This window comes from Opisthocomus hoazin, chromosome 10 (assembly GCF_030867145.1).
Source record: "Opisthocomus hoazin isolate bOpiHoa1 chromosome 10, bOpiHoa1.hap1, whole genome shotgun sequence".
NCBI classification, from domain to species: Eukaryota; Metazoa; Chordata; class Aves; order Opisthocomiformes; family Opisthocomidae; genus Opisthocomus; species Opisthocomus hoazin.
This window is the reverse complement of record NC_134423.1, coordinates 28,828,741-28,851,501: the sequence shown is the minus strand read 5'-3', so window position 1 is coordinate 28,851,501 and position 22,761 is coordinate 28,828,741. Positions and strand designations below refer to the sequence as shown.

Here is a 22,761-nt window from a genome sequence, read left to right as displayed (position 1 = left end):
GTGGTAGTAACAGCACAAAGGGGAACTGAGTCCTGCTCATCTGTAACGGCTCTGCTGACTTTGTAGTGTAAAGGATAACATGCCGCGTGTGTTTGTTGCTCCTGATAAAATGGACAGTTGTGACTCGGAGGGCAGAGAGGGCAGTGGGTTTGCGGGGTAGTGTAGTGCTGTTTTGACATTCCTCCTTCTAAGAGCCGTTCTTATCGGCTCTTTTTTCAAGATCTGTTCGTGTAAGAATAGAACTCCTTCCCAAGGCAGAATGTTTCAAGAGACTGACTATTTGCTTCTAATTCCATGTGAACTTCTCAACAGCAGGTAAGATTAGGTGATCACAAAGAAAATGCAAGGTACTGAATCAGGGCTTGCACTGCTGTTTAGTACAAACACATAGTGCTCTGTCCGATTTATTTCTGTTAAAAGGAGGAGGACTATTCATTAGTGAAAAGAATCAGCATGGCATTACATTTACTATGTGTTTAGGAAAAAACGATCCCTTTGATGTAGCTGGAGACCCTTGAACTTCAGAAAAGAATGTGTTAGCTTGCTAGGGTATGCCTTAGTCCTGCAGGTCATTTAATCCTTTCCTCAAGTGAGTCATTGTGAGGTAAAGTAGATGCTGGGAAAAGTTCTTCACTGCCAATTAAAACTGGCTCCAAAGGTGTAGCTGGTTTCATTCTACCAGAAACTCATCATAGAGAGGCCATTAGAGGTTGCCTGTGTACCTCAAGGCCAGATCCCAATATAAACTAGCATGGTTCTTTTAACTTAGCAGAGCTCCTTTGCTTTATACCAATAGCTCAGGCTCAATTCCTTTATGCTTATCACTTTGTAAAGAATTTCTGTTAAGAAATCAGGAATGGTTCAGAAAGGTGTCGATTTCCCCATGTGTAAGAATTGAAAGAATGTCAGAAGAAGCCTGTAAATAACTCTGAGATGTGAGTTCTGACTCAGTCTTTATAGAGAATACATTCTGTCTGCCTCAAACACCCCTGCAAAATCCAAGCTGAGTAATGAATGTCAGCCTCAGGATTTCTCTTCAGCAGACATCTTTCGTGAGGTTGGGTTTAAAATAAAGTTAAGGACAGGAATGTACTAATTAGTAACCATTGCCCTTGTTGTTTGCAAACAAAAAAATCCCACTTTCAACGAATTTAACAAAGAATAATTTAAATCAGTCAGAAAGCTAAGGCATTTCTTAATTAGCAGCTCTAGACCAAACACTAGTTTTTTGTGGAAGAGATAAAATCAGGGAGCCTAAAACACTTGGAAGGTCAGGAAGATGGTTTGTTTTCACCCTTTACAAGTGGAACAGCTGAGGTGCTGGCCAGGAGGCTGTTCAGGAAGCTGCCAAAATGGGAGAGCTGCCAAGTCCCATCCCACAGAAGCCCTGACAGAGTAGAAACCTGAAAGAATCAACTCTGAGTCTCAGCACTGTGGTGGTCACAAGGCAGGCAGGCTGAAAGAAACATTGGAAACCTGCCTTATTTCCATTAGAAAAGTTAACACAATTGCTGCCTGCCCACAAGACTTCCAAACTGGCATTTTTGGGCAAACTTTCCTCTGGAAGATTTCCAGCAAGCTTACATACCTTGCTTCATGGCACTTAGCTCTTCCTTCCCTGACTTTTAGGAATAGGAACTTTAGATGGGCTTATTTGCATTGGAGGAATACTGCTGGAACTTTTTTTCTTCCTAGCATGTGAAGAGTTTTCTCTGTGTGTAGAAACAACATGGGTAAAATAGTTGGAGTGAAATCCAGGCTCCATTGAAGTCAATGGCAAAACTCCCATTCACTTCAGTGGAGCAGGAATTTCACATTTTACTGTTTTGAAGTTAGAGTTACTAATAGACTGTTAAATTATTCCTGCGTGCATCAAACAAAATGTGCTTGATGTTAATGTTTCTGCTGTGTTCAAAACCCACAAAGGTTTAAAAACAAGAATAACTAGGAACTTCTGAGTCTAAAAATTATGTTAAACATAGTTTTGCTAGAAATAATAATGTCCCTGGAGATAAACCTAAAATAATAGACTCCACCATATAATCTTCACTTTAAGCTAAAAATAGCATAGATGGCGGTTTAATCTAAGCCATAATTATCAAACTGCTGAAACCAGTTTTGGTTCATTGCAACTAGAAATGTGTGTTGAGTTTAGGCTTTGAACGGTGAAGTCCCAAAACTGGAGAGAAGCAAAGCCAAGAGCATAGTCAGAAAGCAAACAGGAGCCTCTGATTTGTAGAGAAATAGCACGGATTAAAGAGTCCGACACCATATTTAAAGGGACTGCTCCTGGCTTGTGAAGTCCAGGCAGCTGGTGAGTTCCTATTAATGTGTGTTTTCAGCCCCAAAGTGATGTTATTTTGCTAGAAGATGACACTGGCCGTAAAAGGCACCTTTTGTCTGAAAGCTATTTTCCCTTTCGTGTTGGAATCGAAGGAAGAATATTAACGTTTCAAAATGTTATTATTCTGTGTGATTTTAAAAAATTGATTTAATGATCATTTCAAAGTAGGACGGAAAACCCTTAACTCACTTTTGCTACCAGGCAGCATGGTACGATGGGCTGAGTGTAGGGTTGCCAGTCAGGACTTGGGACATTTTGCTGATGTAGCAGGTGAACTTGGTCACATCATTTATCCCTGCTTTGCCACCATGAAGGCTGTTCACAAAGTCTTACCTCCAGCAGAGGAGTCCCACCTTCCTACAGAGGAACAGGGGTTTATTCTGAACAGTGATTTACTGTAGCAGTCCTGTGGTAGAGACTCCACCAATGACAGAAGGGTCCTGAATGGGAAGTTGGGTGGAGGTTAAAGTAATACTTTTCTGTTTCTAAATACTTTTTGAAATCCTCACCGAATGTGTTTGAATTCCCCCATATATATTTATGCTATATGATCTGATGTTTGTTTAGATGGTTTGTTTTGCTGAGCAGGCCACATTCTGTTCTTGCTGAGACTGACAAGGGGCATTCTTTGGTGCTCGTTTGGACAGTGCTTGCAGAAATGAGGGCTTGATTCTGCCTCAGACTCCTATCTGAGCATTGCTGTTACAGAGTCACAGACTAATTTAGCTTGGAAGGGCCACTGGAGGTCATCTGATCCAACCTACCGCTCAAACAAAGATCAGCTTCAAAGTTAGATGAGAGAGAGATTGTACAATACCACAAATTTGGAGAAATGTTTTTCCTAACAGTAGAGTTATTCTGAATTCACACTGACAGAACAACAAAATTGGCCCATCTCTAGTGTTAATTTGTTTGCCATTCTCTCAGTATGATTATAGGGACCACATCCACTAGATTTGGGAAAGCAATCAAAAAATTTCAATAAATACTAGCTGTGATATTCTAGCAGAGATCATTCGGCTGTGGTAAATCACGTCTCCAGGTTCTCGTCTATGAACCCTCAAATAGTTACATTTCCTGTTAGGAAAGTCTGTAAGAAGCACATTTACAAGTTTCAAACACACAAATACTAAAACCTTTGTGAAATTAAGTCAATGGATAAATTAAAGAAACCTATAGTTGAGTTTATTCATGAAATAGGTGCCCAGAGCAGTAGGTGAATGATTCTGTGTTACATATGCAGCCTGTTTTCGACTTGTTAGTTGCTAAGAATGTCATTACAAAGTCCAATGGGAAATGAGAACTCCACAACATAACTTGATAGTTTTTTTTTTTGTCTTGTTTTATTTTAATCAAACAGCATGGGAATGAGCCATGATGATGATCATCAACCCTGCGCAGGGAGGTCGCATATTATGTCTGGAGAATGGGTGAAGGGCAGGAACCCAAGTGATCTTTCCTGGTCTTCATGCAGCCGCGATGACCTTGAAAACTTCCTAAAGTAAGGATTATGCTGATTAACAAACATCCTATCAGGCAAGAATCCAATATGTTTTTTGAAAGTGGAAGTCTAAATAATCTTCCTTAAAGAGTGTGCATACGTCATTAGGGTGTGCAAGTTTGAATCTGTCTCCATTACAGTAGCCCTTTTGAAACTGAGGTTTCAGAGAGTCAGAGGAATTATATACACTTGTAAATGTACTGATAGCTTCCTAAAAACAATCCCAGATCACCTTCATTTTACAAAAAATGCCCTTTATGGTTGCAATGACAGAAATCTGAGTGTAGGTGGCCCTAAATAATCCCCACTGAAGGAATGCTGCCAGCTTTGTAATGTGGCTTTTACTGTCATTATTTTTATTAAGTAGATTTTATTTTATGGAAACTTTGTTGTGCCTGGAGATAATTCTGATGTGTTCTCTCACTCCTCCGTGAGTGTTGGTCTTAAACAGTTCACTATAAACTTCTTTCCCAGTGCATCCATATTTCAGTTCATCATATTCAGCAGTTCATGAAGGATTTCTGTCCTGCTGCTTGTTAACTCTCATGTACTATAGCAAGCACTGAAATTGTCTGAACTCTGTAATAGTGGTCTTAAACCTACAGTGCAGCTCTCTGACCAACAGCGTCTGGCACAGTGGCCAGTGCTTTCGTTGCTAGAAATGGGTTCAGCATGGAAAATTCCCCACTCTGGGGATTAGAGGTGGGAGAAAAAGGAAAATATGAAAGAAAATGGGATATGTACTGTTATATTAAAGGCAGGAAGTTGAAAAAGAAATTGCACCTGAACTCACTCTGGTCCCTGGTGGGGGGCAGATGATAAAGTGATATTCCAATTTGTAAAAAATTGTTGTGAAGGCAAAGGGAAATATCTTTCCTTTACGTCTGTGATAGATAAGAAGTCAAGGGCTTAAAATTCAGCTAAGGGGATTCAGGTGAGACATGATAGAAGACTTTCTAGCTGTCATTGTAAGGCTCGTGAAGCTTTGAACTAGGTAGCCTGAGGGCAGAACTGAGTCTCCAGCAGGTTTTTAGGAACAGTTTAGACAAATGTTTAACCCAGAATGCTGTGAATATAGTTGGTTCTGCCTTGAGGCCTGCGGCCAGGGATGAGTTCCCAAGGACCTGTCTATCCATAGTTTTCAATGATTTGGAAGGCTTCCAGATATATACTGGGGAAAATCACCAGCGTTTCACATGAAGTCATCAGATTCCCTGTTAAAGAAAGGACAACATCCCTGTTAAAGAGAGGACAACAGCTTCTCTGCAGCAGTGATCTGGCACTCCAGTTCAAAGGTGTGTTCCCTTAAAGGCATATTTAATTCTTACACTCCTCCACAGGTCCAAGGTCAGCACCTGTTTGCTGGTAACAGACCCCCGAAGCCAGTATGCGGTGCGGCTCCCTCACAAGCTGCCTGGAATGCACTACAGTGCTGATGAACAGTGCCAGATACTTTTTGGGACCAATGCTACATTCTGTAAGAATATGGAGGTAAGAGTTCATGGGGTGTACCTGGAGACAAGGTGGGAACTGGAAATAAAGCTGTCAAGCAGTGGGAGAGAAAAGGAGTCTGTACTTTCCTCAGAACTATGTAATGGGATTTTCAGCGTGTTCAGCACTGCTGATACAAAATCAGTAGTCAAACTCCCGTTGACCTTCATGCCAACAGCACATACTTATGCAGTGCTCCTCCTTTCCCTGCATTGGTCTTGTTAATCTCCCAGACCAGACGCAGAAAAAACTTCTGTTTGTACTTGGTCTTGATTTAGGGATGGTTCCGTTTTGACACTGTTTTGCCAAAGTACTCAGTAGAGGTTGTTTTGCTGGAAGCTCAGCTGAGGTGAAAGTCTCTTCTCACAGGAGTGCTTGCCTAATTCCATGGAGCTAGCTTAGATGACTGCCTGGATCTTTCAGTAGACCTCATCTTCAGACCTCTGCAATGTTCTTAGGAGCTGACTCTAACTCTATGCCAAGGAAATATTAATGACTGCTCGTTTGATGAGGCCATTTAGAGATCTGTGCAGAATTAGGCCCCTTCCTGTGTATTTTCTAAGCAACATGATGTTTGGTCAGGATTTGGGTGCAAAATGGCTTATTTCACACAGTTGGTTGGCAAAATGGAAACACTGATTTTTGGTGTCTCTAGAAGTAGGTCATATTTGAGATGCGGCTGTCTGACTTATCCTCTCGAATTTAGACCACTAAACTTTTCCTAAGTTTTTGCACATTAGTTAGATGTTTTCATTCTCACCAGAGTTTATCTGCGTCCCACATTAGATAGACACTGGAGAAATGCTTGCTTCCAATGTGGCCTTGGAGATATCCAGAAGAAAGTCATGAGGCACTGTGTCCTGTCACCAGGACTGGCTGGCTGCATTCTGTCCCACATAGACAGGCATGAAGCAGCCAGGTTTCTTGGTGTCATAACTAGCCATTCGTGATTTTCAGTTGTCCCTTAGTCTCACTCTGAACAATCTTGGGATCATAAATCAGCATTAACAAAGAAAATAATAATCAGTGATAACTGAGGTTTCTAAGTGCCAAATTGCTAAAACTGTTGAACACATGCAAGTCCTGGGAACATGCTCTTAGTTTCACATTTACTGTTTTATTTATTTTGGATTTGGAAGCTAGCTAATATAAAACAATAAGAAAAGAATCTGTGTAGGTTATATTTTCCAACTCAATGAAGAAAATGCAGACCACCAGGACTACTGTACTGGAAGCAAAGAATTAGAATATAGGTCTGTGAAGGAAACCCCAGATCTACCCACAATGATTCAAGTTCTTCCACTTGTGTGGGTGTCACTCAGCTTGACTGCTGTTGGAATAGATATTTGCTATTTCTTTTGTTGCGATAAAAAACATTCTGTTTCTGGATAGTCCAGTGCCTAATGAGAATGTCAGCCTACTGGTAGGTGGTCAGCATTTCTCAAGCAGAAATTGCGTGTCCAGTCTGGAGTTGCTTCAGGGACAAGTTGCTTGCCAGAATAACAAGCCAACAGGCATTGTTCTTCTCTGTGAGATACAGACAGCAGGTGTTTGTGTCTCCCAAGATTTTTCACCAGTCTTTTTATTTGACATCTTTAGAACACAATGAAAACTGTGCTCTTTTGCTCCATCAGTCCTTTAGTGGCTCCCAAAGAAAAGCATATTTTCTGAGGACTTTAGTACTTTCTAATGAAAAGCCTTGTTGAACTTCAGCAGATTAAAAGCTATTTGCAATTGCTTATTTAGAAGTATTTTTCTGCCACAGATATGCGTTAAGAGTTAGCATTCACACTGTGAAGCTTTGGATCAATTATGTCACATGCCATTAATTTAAGCAAATATTTGCATCCTGTTATGCTACTCTGAATTGGCATTCGAAGGCAGTGAAAGGGAATTCTTTAGAGGAAATGATCAGCTTTAATTTTAAACCTTCAAAGTTTGCGTTCTTTTCACCTTTGTGTTTCTCATGCCTCATCTGCAGAATGCTTGTATCGTAAGTCTCAAAGCTGTCTACAAAAATATGAACAAAAAAAAAAATTGGCACTAGTCATTGGCATTAGCTGTAGAAATTATTGGCAAATATAGCTGTCTCCTCTTTTAGCCAATGGTAATGTGGTATTTTTAATTCAATGAAGTATTAAAAAAATCCAAATGTAAAAGTAATAAACATTTGACAGTAAATATTTGTTACAAAAAGGAAATAAACTTCAGGAAATGAGCCTGCTCAATCTTTTTATGAATACATGTGTCTACTGTCTATTTTCTTATTTAATAAAAGAGTTACATTATAACATTTCATTGGAGATAGTTGAGCTGCATAATTATATCAGGCAAACTAGAGGACCTATATTCAGAAGTGCCATACAATCTGGATCTAGAGCAAATTTCAGCGTTTGGATGAATCCAAAAATTTCAATATTTTTGAAAAACTGCAGAAACTTTCTGTGCAGTAAGCTTTTTCCCTTAAAGGCATCAAGGCTCAAATTTTTAAAGGAATGTAATCTCCTTTGCCTTCACAGAGTCAGGTGCCTAAACGCTTGGCAGTGTCTGGACCTCAGGCACTGGTCCAACTAGGTAGTTAATCCATGAATATTCAACCTTATCAGGATATTTCAGATTGCATGTCTGGCATTCTTCCATGTTTGTTTTTAATGATCACTCAGATGCCCTTGTACAGAATAGTAGCACTTAAAATTAGAAGTTTCCCAAAGCAGCTATCCTGCAGCTATTCTGCTCCAAAATTGCAGAACAAAAATGGAAATATATGAAGTAGGCTCAGCTTTGCATAAACTATACCTCTTGACGTTCTTTTCTAATTTACTTGGATGCTGCGTCTACATTTTAATATACTAAAATTTAAAAAAATTAACTAATTAACAGCACGAGTATATGATAATCAGTTTAATCAGCCTGTTGTAATCTGTGACCTCCAAGACGTATGATTTAGGATCTGGTTCTGTAACATCAATGTTAGGTAAGATTTACCAATGCATGTCACCTGTTTAAGGTGCTGTGGAATCAGGCTTTTAAACTGGGCGCTTGTTAGGCAGGAAACAATCAATTTCTGTTTATTTGAACAGCAATGCTTCAATTGCAATACTGTATGAGTAATAAACAACAAGGTTACCTGCCAGCCCCTTGAGGGAACGCATGTCCATTTTGGTGTGTGCTCCGCTCGTAATTTTGTTGGTTTGAGATACACCCAGGTATTGGATTAACTTTAACCTGAGTTTTAGATGGGTGAGTCCTTGCTCATCACCAGGAAAGTAAATGTTTTTATGACTCCGTGGAAGAAGTAGTATTGATCTGAGGAACTGAATAAGAAAATAGAAGTTGGGCAGTTGTCAAGTGAGATGATTTCATGTGTGGTAATGAATATCTCAAGACCCTTGAGTATTTCCCCCTTCACATCCAAGTTACATAGTTTTCTCCAGTAATATGCAAATGGATCAAAAGTGCTTTCACATGGTGCTTTCTGTTAATCTTTCCCATTGCAAATATTAGGCATTGCCTGAGCGATGAGAACACTTATCTAGCAGGACATACAAATGTGCTTCTCCCATACCAGACGTGCTGCTGGTTTTCAGGTGGGAGGCTGTAGTCATGCCCGTTGCAGTGCTAGAAGAGCTTTCGGCCCACCTTAGAGTTTGCATAGCGATCTTTATTTTGAGGGAGATAAGCTGCTTTTAGCAGAAATTAAACTGTCATTCTCAAGCTCTGAGCAAAATCACAATGCAAGTTGTAGAAAAAATGAAACAGCAATGCACCTTTGATGCTGCATAGTGCATCATCAGTGTACCCCAAACGCAGAGATCTTGTGGTATTCTGGTTGCTAAACGTTGACGTGAGTCCAGGGCTAATGCGCTAGCTTGTGCGGATTACTGGAAATTCCACCTGTCTGACCCCAGTTCTTCAGACCCACACTGCGCTATGAATCAAGCATTGTGAATTCGATTGACCCCTGCGCAAGGGGAACAAAAAGCTTCAACCCTACTCAGGCGATGAAGGCTTCTCTGCAGAGAGTGGCCTTTAACTCTTTGCTGTCCCCTTCATTGAGCAATGCTGTCAGTGAGAGGAAAAGCACAGACGGTTTATGCTGAATCTCTCAGAGCAGAGATGGTGTTTCTCCAGCAGAAATGTGTAAAAACGCATTGTTCATAACCTCACATGAAAATATGCTGTGTATTTAATCAGAACACTGGGTTTATTTTTCAGACTGGCATGCCTACTAACAGGGGCTTTTGCACTGAAATTATATTTATGGAAAAAATGTGATTTCTGTCTCTTATATCCAATGTTTGCCTTTTTATTTTATGTGCCTTTTGGCTTATTTATTATTAACACATTTTTGCGGGTTTTTACATAACCATTATCATTCAGTATCGTTTTGAGTCAAAGCTGTGCTTAGGCTAAAGTGGCATGTGGAAAGAGATTAACATTGCTGCCAAGAGGTTTTTTCTGAAAAAGGGACACTGTCAGCTCGGATGTAACTGGGAATGTGGATTTTGACATGACACTGCGGAAAAATTAAAACAGCTAGAATTGGCTCTACCGCTTTTTCTTAAGTTCAAGTTGTTTTTTAACAAATGTAGGTATCTCCCAGTATCTACAAGCCACAGAGCAGCAGCACAGAACAAGAGGGCAAAGCTGTTGCAAGCCAGAGGAGGCTGGCTAGATTTCTGGGCTAAAATGGAAAAGGACAGGAACCAAAAAAAAAAGTAAAGGAAAAGCAACATTTGTAATAACAAGTGGATTTTATGTATCCTTTCAGTTTTCATATTTGCTGGTATGGTGGTGAATATAATCAAAGAAGTGGATTTTACGTATCCCTTCAGTTTTCGTATTTGCTGATACGGTGGTGAATATAATCAAGCAATTGTGGGTTTCTCTGTGGTCTTGATCTTGCAAAGAGACTGATGGAGTGGACTCTCAGATTCCATGCATGGGAATCAATGGGCCTCTGTCTGTTTTTTGTTTGCAGTCATTTGCAAGATCCAGACAATGATAGGAAGCCCTATTATTTAGTAATGTATAGAATATTTATGAGAACATGGTAATTAGATTGAGAGCTGACTTGTCCTGAAAATAATAAGTTGCATTGTCATTTTCTGTACAAGCAGGGACTTTGTCTACAGAAGTTTCCATTACACACTTTAGCTTCTGTGTAAATATAATAATAATATATCTGGAAAAGCATGGGTTTAGTTTGCTTGAGGCTTGCAGGAAAGAAGCCTGGCAATTCTAAAACAAAATGAAAATATTTTCTTTTTTAGAAGTAAAGGTAACAATTTGCTTAATTGTCATACTATATTTTATAGTTTTCTTAATGTAGGTTGTTAAAATTCAGACTATTTTCACGTTGCCGGTTTCATATGAAACTGAAGTGTCCTATTTCACTGCTTCTGTATGTTGCAGAAAGACCTTTTTCTCCTTATTTTCAGTGGAAATACTTTTTGTTTAAGAGAGAGAAAGAAAGAGAGAGAAGCAGAGTTCCTGCCTGGGCAGCACAGCCCAGTTTACAGTTATTGGAATGCTTCAGAAATTTTTGTACGTGTTTCAGTTTGGAAGATGGTCAAAACACATTCTGGTGCAGTGGTTTAAAGAAAAATAAAAAGAGAGAGAGGAACCAAAATAAAATTATAAAAATACAATGTGGAAATTTAAGAATATAAAAATAATAAACTCTTAAAAATAATACAGAGTGCCTATTAAGAATCAAGCACTTGAACTTGGAAATCCTACATTTCTTATTAAGACACAAGGGGAGGGAGGAAGAATTGGTGTAGCCTTGTGATGTGGCATCTACAGCTGAAGTTTGAACTTAACGAAATTAGCTGAAATACGATTGAATATCAGCCTGAAAATAGTGTATAACAAGCTTGAAGGGCATTCAGACCTCTCCCATTGGCCTTCTGGGAACTTCCCATCTGCAAAACACTTCAAGAGAAAACTCCCATAATCTTCACAACCACATCTGAACAGTGTGTATACATATCTATATTTATTTTACTGTCCCTTTCTTCTCTATTCCCATGGCTAAGAAACTCGATTCGTGAGTTCATTCTTTTAATTTCCCTTTTTTGTTGTTTTTTTTTTTTTTCTTTTTTTTTTAACGGACAACATTGCCTGTTGTTTGAAAGATCAATGCTTTTCTTATGCTTCAATCGGGTGTTAAGGCCTGAGGAGCTCGCTGGAAGTTACTGAGCGAACATTACTCTCACTGAAGACAGCGAGAGATAGATGTTGCAAAGTGCAAGGTCAGAATTTCAGGCTCTAAGTTGCAAACACAATATTAGATGGAGGTGATCGGGTTGATTATGAAACTTGCCTGGAGCTCTTGCTCTTCAGCATGGGCAGAGGTCTTCTCCTGAGCTAGATGATGGCGTAATACTGTGAACTCCTAAGCCTTTTCTTGGTGGGGTACATGTACTGTGAACCTCAGAGCAGCACTTAACACATGGCAGGTACAATATGATGGGAATATAGCCGCTGTGGTTGGGACATAATTGATTAGTTACAGCTCTTCTAAGCATACTGGGGTAGAAATTGGTGGTAAGTCAAAGTACAAAATTTCTAACATTTAATTCAAAGGAGTGTCTCTGTTCCACTGCCTTGTACCACATGTCTCTACTTCTTCCAGGTTTGACCACGTAAAAATACTTCCATGGTTTCTTCAGCTGATGTAACACGTACAGTTGAATTCTCTCATTTAAGATGCTGAAAATTTGGCTCAGCAAAGCTGAAGAGCACGTACAGCAAGAAAGAATTCTGTGTTGGCAGGAAAGTGGATAAAGCTTATATTTTTCTACTTGAATTTCTATGTGTCTATGAATCATAGACCCACAGGAGCTAGTTTCATGAATGCCCTAAAGGCACTGTAAAGATTAGTATTTAACATAGACTGCTTTGCCATAAAATTAGTTTGTGGTCTCATTAATACTATCTTTCCAATCTCTTTCTTTTGACTAATACTTTAATTTCAGGTGTATGAAAAAATGAAATAGAAGTGGTGCTTTGCAAATAAATACTTTAGACAGTGGAGAAGGCGTTTAGTTTGCCTTGAGAGCACCAGAAACTCCTAAAACTAGACACAGTGTTTTTGTGTTTCATTGTTTGCTTCCTAATGTACAGTTAGAAAAGAATATTTCTACTCACTTGTGCCTTCTCTGGCAGTATAGGAGTCTTCCACTGCTTGTCTGGCAGGTAACCATTCTTGTTTATTGAACTCTTTGTGACCAGCTTTATTACTAGCCCTTCATATTTGCATTTCTGTGCAGGGTTCCTGCCATTGCTGCTTTTGTCAGGTTTTCTTTCATCCTGATGCATGTTCACGAGGTTCTATCATGGCCTAAATTTTCAAATGAAATAGTGGGTTCGAAAGTGCCCATTTTTTAGCATCGGATTTTGAGTCTCAGGGGAGCTGTGTGGTTTTCCAGAAGGCCTGAGTTTCTACCAGCTTTGAAAGGTTGCTTTCCTTGAAGTATTTCCAGTCAGGCATCTCAAACCACTCTTCACTGCTCAAAATACTGGTTTCTTGTATTTACCCCACACTGAAACAGATTGGAACAATTTCTGGATGCTGCAATGCACGTTTTCCAGTGTAAAAGTAGTTAATTCCGGTTTAACTCCGTCATGGGAAATGTGAAGAGTTTGCAATAGGCCAGACCCCTCACAAAAGAAGAATTTTTACATTTCTGTCTCTTACCATTTATCCTGCAGAACCATTCATAGAGCCCTAGAAGCAGTTTTACTGTGAGAGATGATGGCATCCCTGCTGCATCTGCTCTAGAGAGGTCAGGGCTCATCTTCCTGTCTGTAAGTGTGTTTTGGGAAGCGTGGTTCTCCTTCTGCTAACACTGTCAAAACATGAGAGCTCTGGATTTTTCTAATCCTTCGGCTTTCATCTGCTATTAGAAAGGCTATTTGACTGAAGATTATAACCAGTTAACTTCATTCAGACCTTAGACATCCACATCTGGCTGAGGTGAGCAGTATGTCATAGTAAGTTACTGGTTTGGAAGCTGACAGATATTTTGTCTTTCTTCCTGAAGGACAGAAGGGAAACAATCTCATGCTTTAAATGTAGATCAGAAAATCTCTTGGTATCACTCCCTATATATGTGTAAGGGTACATTTCATATAGGATCCAAGTGTTTGTAGTTGGATTGATGCATATCAAGCCATCTAGCTCAGAGAACCAAACACAGCGTGACACCTTTCATGTTTTCTGCGTTCAGTTTGTTTTGTTTTCTCTGATAACAAATCTCGGAAATGACTATGTTGAATTTTTTGTAGTGTTCTACAAGGAAAGGAGTAGCACCAGAAAGCAGTTAACTCTGAAGGACCGTTTCCTCAAGAGTTCTTTAACTGTCAAAGGCCATTTCCTCAAGAGTTAAAACAATCCAGTTGATTTTATAAACTTATGTCTGATGTTGGTGACTTTCCACTCACAGAAATTGTGACGAAGAGGCCTTTCATTGAGTTAATGGAGTTCCATTGATGAAAAAACTAATATAAAGGGGAATTACCACTAAATGTGTTCGTTGGCTCCAAACAGGCAGGTGATTGGTCCTGTTCATACAAAAAGCATTAACTGCACATGTGTTTCTGTATGTTCTGAAGAAACAAGGTGATCACCAGCTAGTGGTAATAGGGAAATGTTTTTTAAGAAACCTTGTTTAGTTGCATGTAAGAAGATTATATGATTGCTTTTTATAATGCAGTCTGAGATGCTTTGTGTCTAACATTAAAGAGATCCATTCTACTTTATCATTAATGAAGAAAATTGCACATTATGAATTTGTGAAATTGTTGCCCAGTTTTGTTAAAATGAGAAATTAGTGGATATTGACCATTGCCTGAATATTCTAGGATAGTCCTTGTGATTCTTTCTCAGCCTTCCTTCGACTTTTGGAGCAGGTCTGTCTTTTGGACAGATACTTCCACTGTTGGACCTACCGCTCGTTCCTTGGAATATCACCTCTAGAGAAGGCCCAGCAACTGGCCACTGATAACGTTTATCCAAGCTTCACAGTTATCTTGTCTGGAGTAGCACGTGGCTCCTTTTGAAAAGTGCCTTCCAATTTTACAGGATTCCAATTATGAGCACTTTCCATCTAGTTTTCAGCAGCAAGAAGCTCCATCTAATAACAGTGGCAAACAGCAGTGCTCGCCTCCCTTGTGATCCGTTGTAGATTGGTCTTTGTTTATGCACCCAAAATTAAAGACAGCGACAGTGTAGAAATTGGGGGCATTGTTTTTCTCACCTTGTTGTGTAAAGAATTCCTCCTCAGAAGCGTGCTGTGAGGCTGCAGGAACATATACATAGTGTTTTGAACAGGAAAGCGAGTGTAAATTGTGTGTTTATTGTACTTAATAGGTGTTAATTAGGATTCTGTTTATAAGCATGTTTTGTCTCACGATTAGCTAAATGCTAAGCCAAAACCTTGGCAAAATAAAAGAGATCTGATACTGCATTGAAAGCCAGCCTATTTACAAGCATGCCTGTGTGTTATGTGGTCTCTTGCTCTTCTTCCTGAAGGATATTTACTCCTTCTAAGTCCTTCTGCATAATCCTCTCATTTTGACAGCAAAATTGGTTTCAGGGTGGTTTAATTCTGCTGCTAGAAAGAAGTTCCTTTTTCCAGTGGGCAATAGGCAGCAGGAACAAATTCATTCTCAGGAGAAATTGTTTCTTTTTCTGGATGAATCCAAGGTGAGGGAGTGAATGTGTAGGGAATGAACAAGCTTCTGTAGAGTTGTTCCCTGATGGGAAGAACATCGTTATTCACACCCCTTCTAGGTAATAATCTGAGGCTTTGAGGCGGGAAAGTATTGTGAGTCCTTTCTTCTCACTGGGACCATATGAGGTCACTGGGCAGAATCACGCTGATTTTAGTAACAGTGGTGATGCAATAGCTAACCCAGAAACTAGCAGACTCTAGACTTACTGCCTGTGGGCAGAGAGCTGGCTGAATTAATTCTGGCTTCTCCTCATTTCCAGCTGCAGCGCTGAGTTAAAGAACCTAAAATAGATTACTTCCCTAGAGCTGCATGTGAGTGGTCGTAGCGCTTCACACGCTGCGAGTCTGTGCTGGCGCCCGTGTGGGATGGAGTTACGTGTAAGGTAAACAGAAACAGTATGTCTTGTGAAAAAGTATGAAAAGCTGTGAAAGGTGGGAAGGCCCACAGCCAGACATGTTCCTGGGAGTATCCCAGGAATTGTTTCAGGTTTTGCCCTGAAGTTTAGCCAGAGCAGGCAGCGTGAGCCTGTGGCTGTGACACTGAGCAGAGGGCTGCAGAGCTCTGGGCTCTGTTTGCCTGTCTCCCAGCAGACTTTCAGCAAGACATTTAATTCCTTTCTGTTCTTCATCTTCTCACCTATAACAGAGGGATAAAGCTTCCTTTATCTCCAGCCTCCCAGGAGTCTGTTTAGATTGCAAGCTCTTTGAGGAAGAGAAAACACCTGGCACTGTAAGGCCCCTTTCTCAAATAGATGCCATTCTAATACCTGTAATCAGAAGCTTCGTTCACCTGCCAAGCAGATATCTCCTGGCTTGGGAGTTTCCGGACTGTGACCTCTCTCAAGACTGGTTGCTAACAGCTGTGCAGACAAGTTTTTCTGTCTTCCAGGCATTTTTGAAAGTCTAAAATTTGCACCTTTATAAACATTTTTGTTTGATTTTTAAATTTTATTTTCTGTCTGTATAAATTCCTTAAGGGTTTAGTTGAACAAATATTTCAATTTAAAAAAAAGGAAATTTAAATTTTATTGGAATACTACTTTTCAACAACCATCTCACTTTTTTTAATTTTAGTTTGCTCTATTTCAAGCTGGGAGCTGATCCAAAGAAGACCTTTCCCCACAGACAGTTTCAACAAATCAATATTTTTCCAGTGAAAAATAGCTATCCTTGGAAAATCCTCACTGTCACTTACTGAATGCTATAGGGAAGACTTTGCAGGCAGAGACCTGCCTGCTAAAAGCTGGTTGCTGATTTGACAGTTAGCAGTAATACAGCTCTTTTGATGGCTTATTCTGTATCAGTGTAAGCTCTGAACTGCCACTCGTATATAAGCAACTTACTTTCAAGTCCTACCATTTCTCACTTTGATATTTCTCCATGAAGCTGGCTGCTTAACTATTAAAAAGTCAGTGACTGCAACTGGTTAGCTATAGGACTGTTTAATGGGGATTTTTGTTTGGGTTTCTGTTGTAGCTGAAGAGGATATATGATCTCTTTTGAAATGAGCTATTAACATGATAAAACATCTTGGGAACATACAATACCAAAGCTGATGGTTTAATCTTTGCTGGGGTATCTGAATGCTGTATTAAATACGGGGGACTGCACTAACGAGTGTTTGAGCTTTGTAGTGGTATGGCACTAGAACACAGAGCTGAAGCGCAGTTACCAGATTTTTCTGTAACTGTTTCCTGAAATATGCTTTGCATTTAATGTTCGGAATCAAACACAAGGGTGCTATAAAAATCCTATGTTTTCCATACCTCAAAGATGGGAAATTTCAGAAAGGTTAGTGTTGTTCAGAGAGATTTTTCCTTTATTTATCTCCGTACAAATATGTGTGTGGGTGCATACATGTATATATATGCGCATATACACACACACACATGCATGTGCTTATTTGCACCCGTTGTGTCCGTAGGCTGAGCTCAGTCCTGTAGTTCTGCTGGTACCTGCTTGAGGTTGTCTGTGCCCATTGCTTCCCCCAGGCCACAGCTCATCACTGAGCAGGTTAGCTGGCCTCATCGTCTTCCATGTTCTTATGGGCTATGGAGGAATTCTGGCTGGCAACCAAAATTGTACAAAAAGCTGCTTCATTTTTATGACTTTCTGTTTCCACCACCCCCCCCTTCCTCCTCCCAGTTTTACATGAAAGAGGAGAATTTAACGCTGACTAATCTACATGCAGCTTACTATCCAGGGACTTGAAGCTGAAGCTTAACAAATGCTGGCCTTGTATAATGCACAGATATTTAGCAATGGTGCTCATCTGTATCTAGAACAACTTGTTTAGGGATGTAGTGAATTCCATTACATCTTCAGCCAGGATGTCTCGCTGAGAGAAAGCAGAAGCAGAGGGTTTCCTTCTGGAACCACAGGGCAAAATTTCTGTCTGGGCTGTCCAAGAGATGAGGCTGGAAGGTATCTCATCACATTCTGTGCTGAAGCTTTGTGGTTATGTGTAAGAGAGGGGCTGAAGCCTAGAAAAGTGAAAATAATACATACTATCTCCACCCTTCATCTCTGAAGCTTCCCCTCATTTTACGTATCAGTATTCCCCAACCACAGTTTGAAAGGAGGCATTGTTTGTAGTGCTTTCACAAGATCACTGTCCACAACTGTCAAAGGAGAAGAGACAGTCCAGATTGTCAATTAATTCCTGACCTTGGCTGAACAGTAGCATTTGTAAGTCATCAATACAATTATTTGTAACGGCAAAGAAACTGTTCGAGTTTAGCAAGTCTATCGTGTTCATAGACTGCATTTAATTGTGTCCTGTAGCTACATGTAGCACATCCTGCCACTGTGGCTAGAACCTCCTGTGATACCTTCCACTTAGGTCTGTGACATGCTTTTAACATATTTTTACTGTTTTTGAATCCTTTTTAATCATTCGTATGTGTAGGTGTAACATAAAGAATCATCACCTTTAGATCCCAGTGAGTTAAACCAGGTGCAAGGGCACTGTAGCTTGACAGCTAGGAGAACAAGCATCCTCTCTGAGCTGTGAGTTTGGCATTTGGGGAAAAGCTTTTTCGGTTTAAACAGTTTATTGCCTAGATCAGTGTTCTTTCTGTAATGCTTGTGGACAGTTAAGTGATGTACTTTTTGATTTTAGTCTTCTCCAGGGAAGGCAGGGTGTTGAGAATCTGTGAGTCGTGGCGTGGAACAGTTGATTTCTGAGTAAGCTGTAAAATCTCTGGCTTGTCAATTCTTCTGCCTCAGTGTACCTATCTGTAAAACAGTGTGTGATGTCCTTATGGTTAATCCGTGCATAAATGCTTGCAGAGCTGTGGGTAAACCACTAATCAGTCATTTAGTCAAAATTACTAAAGTCTGATATTTTCCTATATGCTCTATTAGTTCAGGGAAAATTTCTTGAAAATTCGTTGAGGTAGGCTTTCCTGGTGTATTTGCTGTTGTTTGTTTGTTTGACAATGACTTTCTGTGTTGTGGTTAACACAGATGTTGCTGAATTGTGCTGTCTGCTCCTAGTTTTTGTGAATGTTCTTTTCGTTTAAATAGCGCAAAATCCTCTTTCCAGAAAGAGATGTAGAAATAAAACAGGATGCAGATACTGCTGCGATAACTATTTTGTTTCAGTATGTTCTACATCATCACTCTTGGTATTGGGATTTATCTCATCTGCACCCTCTGCCGTACAGTTCTATTTGATATAGACATACCAACATGCGTGTACACAAAACACGCATGCACCCACAGTCTCTTACATTACATTGTGAAAGAACTAGAAGGTTGAATCGTGTTGACTCAACTATTTAATGAGGTGCAATAAATCTTGACAAGACCAGCTGGCACTTGAGTCAGGCTTCTCATCTTTTTACCATTACATTGAAACGTGAACAATAGTGGAAAGAAATGTAACTCTTCTTTTTCTTTTTTTTCATACTCAGAACTGTAGCACTGTATTGAAATCATCCACTTCCATGGAATGCAAAGCACAGTGGATGCTGTGGAAATTGTTAACAATGCAAAGGACCCTTTTCCTGGTTCTTTTTCTCAAATTCTGAAAACGTTATTGATCTGACAGATCACGCAAGTGTGGTCAGCATGAATATCCCTGCAACAGACATTGGCTGAGCAGAGCAGTGGTGTTGAGTAATGACACCCAGAATGTGTTTCAAGTCTGGTAGTGAGATGTGCCGTACCTCTTGCTGCTCTTGCCCTCACATCTCACTTTTCACCGTCTCTAGCAGCTACTTCCCACCACCAAACCTTCACTAACTTTGCCCCTGGCTGTCACCAAGCTCCTCCTGTGCTTCATGGCACACCATGAAATCCTTTCCTCTTTCTTATTCCGCCTTAAGATCTCCTTCTCCCAAGGGGCATCGCTGGCTGGTGATAGCTACCACCAGGTCCAGCAGGGCTGACTGTGTTACTGGAGTATCTTTTTAAAAAATGCGAAGAATTAAGCATCTTGAACATCTGAGCATGTGGCACGTTTCCAAAGCACCCATCTTGTGCTCCCATATAGAATTCTTTTTTAATGGATCAGATTTATTCTTTTGAAAAGAAATCTTTTTAAATAATGCATTTCTTATTTTGGGTGTGTTTAGTTCCTGGCAATGCATCCATCAATCTCTTTTACGTTTCCAACCCCACCACTTAATGCCAATCTTTCCTTAAACAATAATTGCTCCCAAACCAACTAGATGCCTCTGGATTCACTTGAGAAAGACTGCCTGAGCTTTGCAGTGTATTCCATAATGATAGTTGACATCTCCAAAAGTAGTAACTGCACCTCGCTCTTTTGTGATTGCAGCATTTGATGTGTGCTGGACTCTGGTGCCTGGTGGAAGGAGATACATCCTGTAAAACAAAGCTGGACCCCCCTCTGGATGGCACTGAATGTGGCGCAGACAAGGTAATCAAAATGCTCAGTAGCAGTCACTTTGTTTTTTTCCAGCATTGTCTGTGGAGTAATGTTTCCAATATGTTCAGTATTTACCATAAACCTATATTTTATACTGATCCTGTTACAGAAACTGCTCAATTAACAGCTGGATTGGGTTAAGTATTTCTGATTTTAGGTTACGTGTATTCCAGTAGCCTCTGGAGACCTCAGTAGTCAAGTTCTTGTGGTCTAGGCACTATACAAACACTGCAGGAACACCCCATGCCTCACTCAGCAGAGTGCACCGACTGAGTACCCTGTGAGTCACGTTAGGCAGCAGCTCACTCCTGTCACTTCTGTCCATTGCTGCCGGTGGTTTTTCAGGAGTGAGGTGTTTTTTCAGTGTAAGCTAAGATAGTAGTGTCTTTGGCTATATTTGAGGTAGAAAGTGTGGAGAGCATTTAGGCTGACATACAGGGAGTAGAGAGAGATGGGGAAAGAAAAAGAGGCTACTTAAAAACTTTATAGTTTCTAAAAATAGCTCAATATCTGTTGAGCTCGAATTCAGTGAGGTTCGGTTATTTTTGAAGTATTGTTTACTGTACTGTATGTATATACTTAGATGACTGAGGCATATATGAACTTCCTGGAACCCGGGTTGGTGAGGAAAATTGTAACAAGAAACAAAATAAACTCTCAGATTAGTGGATCTCCCTCTAGTGAAAATCACCATTCCAGTAGCTGGCTTCAATGCCATAAGGGTGGGAGTTACTGAGGCTCGGCTGCCGCCTCCCAGCTGACCTGCTGTGCCAACAGAAGCTGACTTCAGTGAACGTGTTTAACCTCTGAGATGGGCTGTGCTTGGTGGCATGTGGTTCAGAAATGTGCATGGGTGATTCTGCCACTGGGGCTGATAACTCATTAGGCTACAAATGAACTTGACTGGTTTGGTAACCACCAGCCCTCTACTTACTGGGTTTGGATTCTAATATTTTTTGTATGTTGTGTGGTTGGGGAGTTAGGAAAGGGTAAAAGTAAAAAGTTTGTTGCTAGAGTCAAAGATTAGAGCCCTTTCCTTGCTTGCAAATAAAGATAAACAATGACAAGAAAAGCTGTGTCCTGGAAAGCACGACGAAGAAACTGAGACAAAAGATTTTTAGATATATGTTTTTCTAGCTACAGGAGTCCTGGTGATTTTTTCATAAGACTGCTTAGCAGTGCTTACTGTATCACATCCTGGACAGAGCAGGAGAATGAGCCAAGTTTGCTACTTGGTCAGGTGCCAGCACAACCTATTAGAATCAAAGGTTGTTTGGAGCTTTAGCCAAGTTAGGTCCAAAATACCTCAATTATTTTGTATGTACTGGGAACACTGCTGATAAAGAGGTTGCTTTGGGGTATAATGTCTTGGATGCGAATTCTGTGAAGAGTGTGTCTTTAAGTCTTAGCACTTAGATAATTTTCTGCTTTATGAAGCAAGGAGCTCAATTCTGTGTTTATGTTTTTTAATGACAGAACTCCCTTCAGGGGTTCATTGAAGGTGACACTTAAATTTCTGTGTTTCACTTCCTCTCTCTCTGCTCCCACCTCCATCTCACTGAAGCCTTGAATCTCTAAAAACTTAAACATGGGCTTGTTGTAATCTCTCAGACATCCTTTGAAGTCCACCTGTGCAGGAGTGTTTGCAAGATCAGGGCTTTTTTCCAGGCTGTGCTAACACAATTGCATTTCAGTGGTGCCGAGCTGGGGAGTGTGTCAGTAAAACTCCCATCCCTGAGCATGTTGATGGAGACTGGAGCATGTGGAGCCAGTGGAGCATGTGCAGCCGGACGTGCGGCACAGGAGTGCGATTCAGACAGCGGAAATGCGACAATCCCCCGTAAGTCTTCACATCATGCTGATTTCTTTTTGCGTGTAGCACTCAGGCAATCCTTGCTGCAAGAGTACATGGAAGAAGTGGGCAGCAGAGCTGTGCAGAGGACATGAGAGATTTCTTGTTCACAGGCAGCAAGGACCAGGTCAAAATCCTGGAGTGACTCGAAGCAGGTTCCGTGGAAGTGTCTGGAAGGGTTACCACTGGAAGTGGCCCACTACAGTGATTCAAACTTAGGTACAATTGAATTAAAAATGTGCAGTTTGGCAGAAAAATAATGATACTATGTTTCCTCTCCAGTGCTGCAGTGAATGAGGAGGGGTTGATCTGGATCTACAGACCAAACTGAGCCAAGAAGTCTTAGAGATCAGTTGTGCAGGGAGTGCTGGCTCTGGGCTTGGGAAGCGATAGATTGGCTGACAGTGGTCATAGTATCATATAGCTGTGCTGGGAAAGCGCCTTGAGATATTCCGTACATCAGGATGTGCTGCATATGAAAAGGAAAGTTTTCCCAGACACAGAGCGCAGTGGGTGCTGTTTAGCTCCTGCACAGTGACTACAAATAAGCCTGTGCTCTCTGCTTGGACTTAGATTTTTTTTCCGATTCGGGAAGAAATGTAAGTGATGTTATCTCCCGTGTGCCCTCCTTCATCCCTCAGGTCAACTGAGGGACCTCTGGAAGTCTTTTCTTCTTATGGGAGGCCTGAACAGGTTACCGTGGCAGCCGTTCAGCTGACCACCCCTGATTGTGTGCATTATAATTTCTGAGATGAATGAGGGTGCTCACAATCTTGACAGCAACCTTCCAACTTCTGTATCTCTAACTTTATTCATATTTTAAGATTTTCTCCACAGAAAAAGCACAGGAAACTTTTCTTCTTAAATAGGGGCTGAAATTCTCACTTTGAAGACATGCCTACATGATGGATAGGCACACACTGGCTGCTGCAG

General features: G+C 40.5%; 1 protein-coding gene across 1 annotated transcript in view; it reads left to right on the top strand.

Annotated features, from left to right (window-relative positions):
- The window catches only part of ADAMTS17 (ADAM metallopeptidase with thrombospondin type 1 motif 17), a 189,566-nt gene that overhangs the window by 91,680 nt on the left and 75,125 nt on the right, over positions 1-22,761 (top strand). Inside the window, exons 9-12 of the mRNA XM_075431771.1 lie at positions 3,705-3,845; positions 5,186-5,336; positions 19,866-19,967; positions 21,671-21,816. Coding sequence (XP_075287886.1) covers positions 3,705-3,845; positions 5,186-5,336; positions 19,866-19,967; positions 21,671-21,816 — 540 coding nt within the window. The remainder of the gene's footprint in view (positions 1-3,704; positions 3,846-5,185; positions 5,337-19,865; positions 19,968-21,670; positions 21,817-22,761) is intronic.